Genomic DNA, 5,616 nt, shown 5'->3' with positions numbered 1-5,616 from the left:
AGTAATATTGTGACTTTGGCATTGACATTCTCATTAAGCCAACAAGGAGACTGAGGTTCAGAAAGTTGAATTAACTTGCCCAAGGTCTCAAGGGATGGGAACCTTGGTCTGATATCAAAGCCCATGTCCTTAGTACTATACCACTAGGTTTTCTCCAACAAAGTGGTATTTTCTGGCTTTTCAGTGAGACTGATGAAGCTTTCCAATTTGCCACCTGTAAGAAGTTAGAAAATGTCTAAGGATCTGAGTTCTAGCCTGGCTTTGCCTCTTTACTATGAAATCATGCACCAGTCACTTTACCTCTTTGACCCTCCTATTCTTCTCTCAAAAGTGGGATTAACCATATGCGCTTCCAAGGATCTCTGAAAGATCACATGAAATAAAGTTTGTAAAAAATGTAAAATGAGTTACAAATCTTAAAGGTTATTATCATTACTGAAAATGATCAAATCAAGCCATGCTCACCTTATTTCATCTTCAATGAGATTTAATTTTTTTATTTCAGCGGGCAATTGAGGATTCATGGCAGAAAATGGCACTGTGGTGACAGAATTCATTTTGATGGGGCTCCAGCTGTGGGCGGAGCTGCAGACGAGTCTCTTCTTTGTGTTTCTGGTCCTTTATCTCATCCCCATAGGAGGTAACCTGGGGATGATAGCGCTGATTCAGAGTGACCGTCGCCTCCAGACCTCCATGTACTTCTTCCTCAGCCACCTTCCCTTCCTGGACATTTGCTACTCTTCTATTATTGTCCCTCAGTTGCTGGAGACCTTGGGTACTGATCAGATGGTCATCACCTTTGAGCACTGTACCATCCAGTTCTTCTTTGTCACACTCTGTGTTAGTACTGAATGTTTCCTTTCGGCGGTGATGGCCTATGACCTCTATGGGGCCGTGAGTAACCCTCTCCTCTATGCCACTGCCATGACACCTCAGACCCGCCTGGGGTTGGTGGCTAGGGCATATGGTGGTGCCACGGTCAATTCTGTGATCCGCACTGGGTGTACCTTCTCCATCTCCTTCTGTAAGTCCAACCGTATGGATTTCTTCTTTAGTGACCTCCCACCTCTGCTGAAGCTTGCCTGTAGTGAGACCAGACCACGAGAACGGGTGATCTACCTCTTAGCTTTCTTGGTCATTACAACCAGCGTTTCAGTGATTTTTATATCCTACCTGTTCATCATTCAGGCTATTCTGAAGATCTGTTCAGCTGGTGGCAAAGCCAAGACTTTCTCTACCTGTGCTTCTCACATAACGGCAGTGGCTCTTTTCTTTGGGACACTGATATTCATATACCTGAAAGGTAACATGGGAAAATCCCTTGGGGAGGGCAAGACTGTGTCAGTAGTTTACACTGTGGTCATCCCTATGCTGAACCCAATGATCTACAGCCTGAGGAACAAGGAAGTGAAGGAGGCTCTGAAGAGAGTTCTCAACAGGATGAAGGTTTCCCAAGTAGAGTAAGACTTGAGCTCCATCAATTCAGAAGTTCCTGCAAATCATCCTTTGGGCTTTTGGCTTGTCCTCTTAACACAGGAACCAGATCTCATAATTACAAAAACATACTGAGGCAAAAAAATGTAGATTTAGTTTCCAGGAATTTCTTTATTAGCTCTATGACTTTGAGCCAGATATTCCCTTCCTCAGTTATCACATCAGTAAAAATTGCCTTGCTATGATTAAAGCCAGGATCAAGAGAGATGGAATGGCAAAGGGTTTTATAAGTAATAACATGCTATAAAATGTAAAATTTATTTTTCTGACCTGTCCTGGATATTGTTTAGTGTTTTCTCAGCTACATATTTTTTTCCCACTAAGCTAATGTTTGTACCTTGACTAATTACAAAACAATAGCTTATTGCTTACATAGTAAGGACAATCACCTTCTTTGGTTGTGGGTAGTGGGGTGGAAATCAGCCTTGACCAAAGAAAACTTTCCTCAACATTCAATCATATATAATTTAGGTATTTGTCACGGAAAATACAAGTAGCTAAAGAGAGGAAGAAAAAATAGAGGAAAAGGAGATGTGAACTAGGAAACGTTCAAGTAGAAAAAGTTAGTTTATTTCCTGAGATAATGTAGAGGAACAAGACACTGTAGAATGAAAGAAAGGTATAATGATTTGCATTAATTATTGAAAACAGTTTGATCTTGACGTAGAGCTGAAGTGAGCCCGATATATAACTTTTGAAATATATCTTGATCACCAAAGGTCAGAATCTCTGTTTAATTTCTGAAGCATTGTTCATGGACCATCTGCCTCAGTTAACTCAAGTTATTTTCTATTCTTCAGTAATGAAAACCGCTATCTACTTCCATCTCCTGTAGGATATTTACTTTATCCGAAGACAGATGACTATGAATCTGACCTCCACCTTTTAATGATCTTCACATCTGCTAGAAATATTACTTGGGAAACAACTCCATGGAGATTCCACAATCTTATTCATCAATTCAGCAAATATTTACTGATGATCAACTATGTATCAGAAATAACACTAGGCTCAGAAATATAGTAATAAGTAAGATAGACACGGTTCCTCCTTTATGGAGGTTAGAACCTGGGGCATAGACAGATATTGAACCATTACATAGCTAATTGATTCTTTGGTATGATTTTGGAAAGTGGAAGGAAAGAAGCAGCACAGGGTGTTGTTATCCTGTATGGTAGGGTGCTGACCTAGATGGTGTGGTCAGGAAAGCCTTTCTAGAGTAACTAACATTTAAGCTGAGGCTTAAAGAGTAAATATGTCATAATCATGGGATGGGGACACCATTCCAGATAGAAAGAGTTGCAAATACAAGGGTCTGTGAAACAGGATGCCTTGAGGAACTGAGAAGCCAGAGTGGCTGCAGCATAAGGAGTGAGAGGCTTAGTGTGAAATGCAGCTGGTGAATTCAAGAGAAACCAGGTCACAGAGAGCCTTGCAGGCTCATTTAGGGACTTGTGGGCTTCACTCCAAGAGCAAGGGATGAAATGATTGTGTCTGAATTTTAAGAAGATCCCTTTGACTGCAGTGTGATGGGTGGAATGGGGGTTCTTGGTAGTGGAGATGGAGGGAAACAGGCCCACTTCATCTAAGAAACAACAAATGGTGTATCCCAAGGCAAGGTGCTTGATTGCCACACAATACTGTATGCTCCATTGTAGAACACATATTAGGCCAGAGAAAGCTACCATGCTATTGGTAGAGGACTGATTCTTGGAAAAATAGTGAAATTGGGGAAATATACTTTTGGAGGCATCCATTTTGGTATACCTTTTCATTGGTATACCTTTATTTCCCTGAATTGAGGACCTAACTAACATACATTCAGGTATACACCGTGTGTCTGTTCATCAAAATAGCCAACAACTACTTCTTCTTAAGAGGGCAACACATTTTCAGTGACTCCTACTATATGCCAGGCTGTGTTAATGGGCTGAAGAAATCCTCCCTTGGAGGAGTTCTTGCATCCCTTGGAGGAGTTCTTGCATCCCTTGGAGGAATTCTTTTAAGTCAAGAAAAACCTTCTACTTAAAAAATAAGTAAATGGGGGAAAACACTAGACAGTCAGTGTGCTATTTTATTTGTGGTGGGAGCTGCCTCACACTTCTCCACCCTTCTACTTGGTGAGTGGCAACAAACTTTGCCTATAAATGAATGCCCTTTGATACAGTATTTGATGTATATACAATTGCTTAAGGGGTGCACCAAGTGAATAAAAATAAAATGAAGTTTTAGTGTGTTTTAGGGGACCATCTTCTGGTGATGAGAGAAGGCAGCAGAGGAAATGGCATTTATGTTGAATTTCCGCTTATATATATTAATAAATGAATGAAAACATTCATTAATTACCTAATGTGTGGCAGGCTCTGTGCCAGGAATTTTCACTTATCTCATTGACAGGCCTCATTCTATACATAATCTTTTAGAAAATGGGATCCTAGGAGGGTTGATTTTATGTGCTAATCTGACTGGGTCATGGGGAGCCAGATATTTGGCTAAACATTACTTCTGGGTGTGTCTGTGAGGATGCTTCCAGATGAGATAAGCATCTGATAAGCACCTGCTCAGTAAAGCAAGTTGCCCTCCCCAGTGTGGGTGGGCACCATCCAAGCTTGAGGGCTTGAATAGAACAAAAGGCAGAGGAAAGGGGAATTCATTCTCTCTCCTCTGCCTGACTGCTTTAACTGGAACAGCAGTTTTCTTCTGAACTTGGACTGGGATTTACACCATCAGGTTCCCTGGTTCTTGAGCCCTAGACTACACCGCTGTTTCCTAGGTTTCCTGATTGTGGGAATTCTTAGCCTCTATAAAAGAAATCGTGTGGGTCAATTCCGTATCATAAATCTCTTGCTATGCCATAAACAGATCCATCACCTCCAGAAGTTTCCTACCACCCTCTTTATTTATTATTATTATTATGATTATTATTTTGTGATAAGAATGCTTAAGATAAGATCTACCGTCTTAGCAAATTTTAAAGTATACACTAGAGGGACTCTGTGAAGGCTCACGACAAGGAGTACTTCCCAGAATTTCTGCTGCCTGTGTCCTTGTCCCCGTGGTCAGCCACAGCCACGCCCTGCCTCTGCAAGAGACCCTCCAACAGTAGCAGGTTTTCTGTTTGGCTGAAGGCTTCCCTAAGACCTCATTAGACCCTTGCTGATTTTAACCATGGGAAAGACTGTGGAATGGGAGTAAACCATGACTCTCCAGCTGTGTTTCTGTAACTCAGATATTTACAGGTGAGGAAATGGAGTCCCAGAGAGCTTAAGTGAATTGCTGAAGTTCACCTAGAGAGGCAAATTTGACTGTGTGGCTGACAGGGTCTTGGTGCTCAGGTTGGGTGCCTGGGTGCCACACCTGAGCCTCTGAGGTGGGAGAGCCAAGTTCAGGACATTGGTCCACCAGAGACCTCCCGGCTCCACGTAATATCAAAAGGTGAAAGCTCTCCCAGAGATCTCCATCTCAACACTAAGACCCAGCTCCACTCAACAACCAGCAAGCTACAGTGCTGGACACTATGCAAAACAACTAGCAAGACAGGAACACAATCACACACATTAGCAGAGAGGCTGCCTAAAATCATAAGGTCACAGACACCCCAAAACACACCACCAGAAGTGGTCCTGCCCACCAGAAAGACAAAATCCAGCCTCATCCATCAGAAAACAGGAACTAGTCCCCACATCAGGAAGCCTACACAAGCCCCTGAACCAACCTTAGCCACTGGGGGAAGACACCAAAAACAACAGGAACTACAAACCTGCAGCCTGTGAAAAGGAGACCACAAACACAGTAAGGTAAGCAAAATGAGAAGACAGAGAAACACACAGCAGATGAAGGGGTAAGGAAAAAACCCACCAGAACAAAAAAATGAAGAGGAAATAGGCACTCTACCTGAAAAAGAATTCAGAGTAATGATAGTAAAGATGATCCAAAATCTTGGAAATAGAACGGAGAAAATACAAAAAACGTTTAACAAGGACCTAGAAGAACTAAAGAGCAAACAAAAAATGATGAACAGCACAATAAATGAAATTTAAAATTCTCTAGAAGGAATCAATAGCAGAATAACTGAGGCAGAAGAACGGATAAGTGACCTGGAAGACAGAATGGTGGAATTCA

At 41.8% G+C, this 5,616-nt stretch overlaps 1 protein-coding gene across 1 annotated transcript; it reads left to right on the top strand.

The window, feature by feature from the left end:
• Positions 1–522: 522 nt before the first annotated feature.
• On the top strand, positions 523–1,464 carry LOC103004397 (olfactory receptor 9I1-like). The gene has a single exon (XM_007196535.2). The coding sequence runs from the start codon at positions 523–525 to the stop codon at positions 1,462–1,464; it is 942 nt and encodes a 313-aa protein (XP_007196597.1).
• The last annotated feature ends 4,152 nt before the right edge of the window (positions 1,465–5,616 follow it).

The sequence above is a fragment of the Balaenoptera acutorostrata genome, chromosome 9 (assembly GCF_949987535.1).
Source record: "Balaenoptera acutorostrata chromosome 9, mBalAcu1.1, whole genome shotgun sequence".
In the NCBI taxonomy this organism is placed as follows: Eukaryota; Metazoa; Chordata; class Mammalia; order Artiodactyla; family Balaenopteridae; genus Balaenoptera; species Balaenoptera acutorostrata.
The sequence above is the reverse complement of the archived record's forward strand: the minus strand, read 5'-3'. Positions and strand labels throughout refer to the sequence as shown.

Bases quoted from the DNA above. Each gene is read 5' to 3' on its own strand.
- LOC103004397 (XM_007196535.2), top strand. From the start codon at position 523: ATGGCAGAAAATGGCACTGTGGTGACAGAATTCATTTTGATGGGGCTC.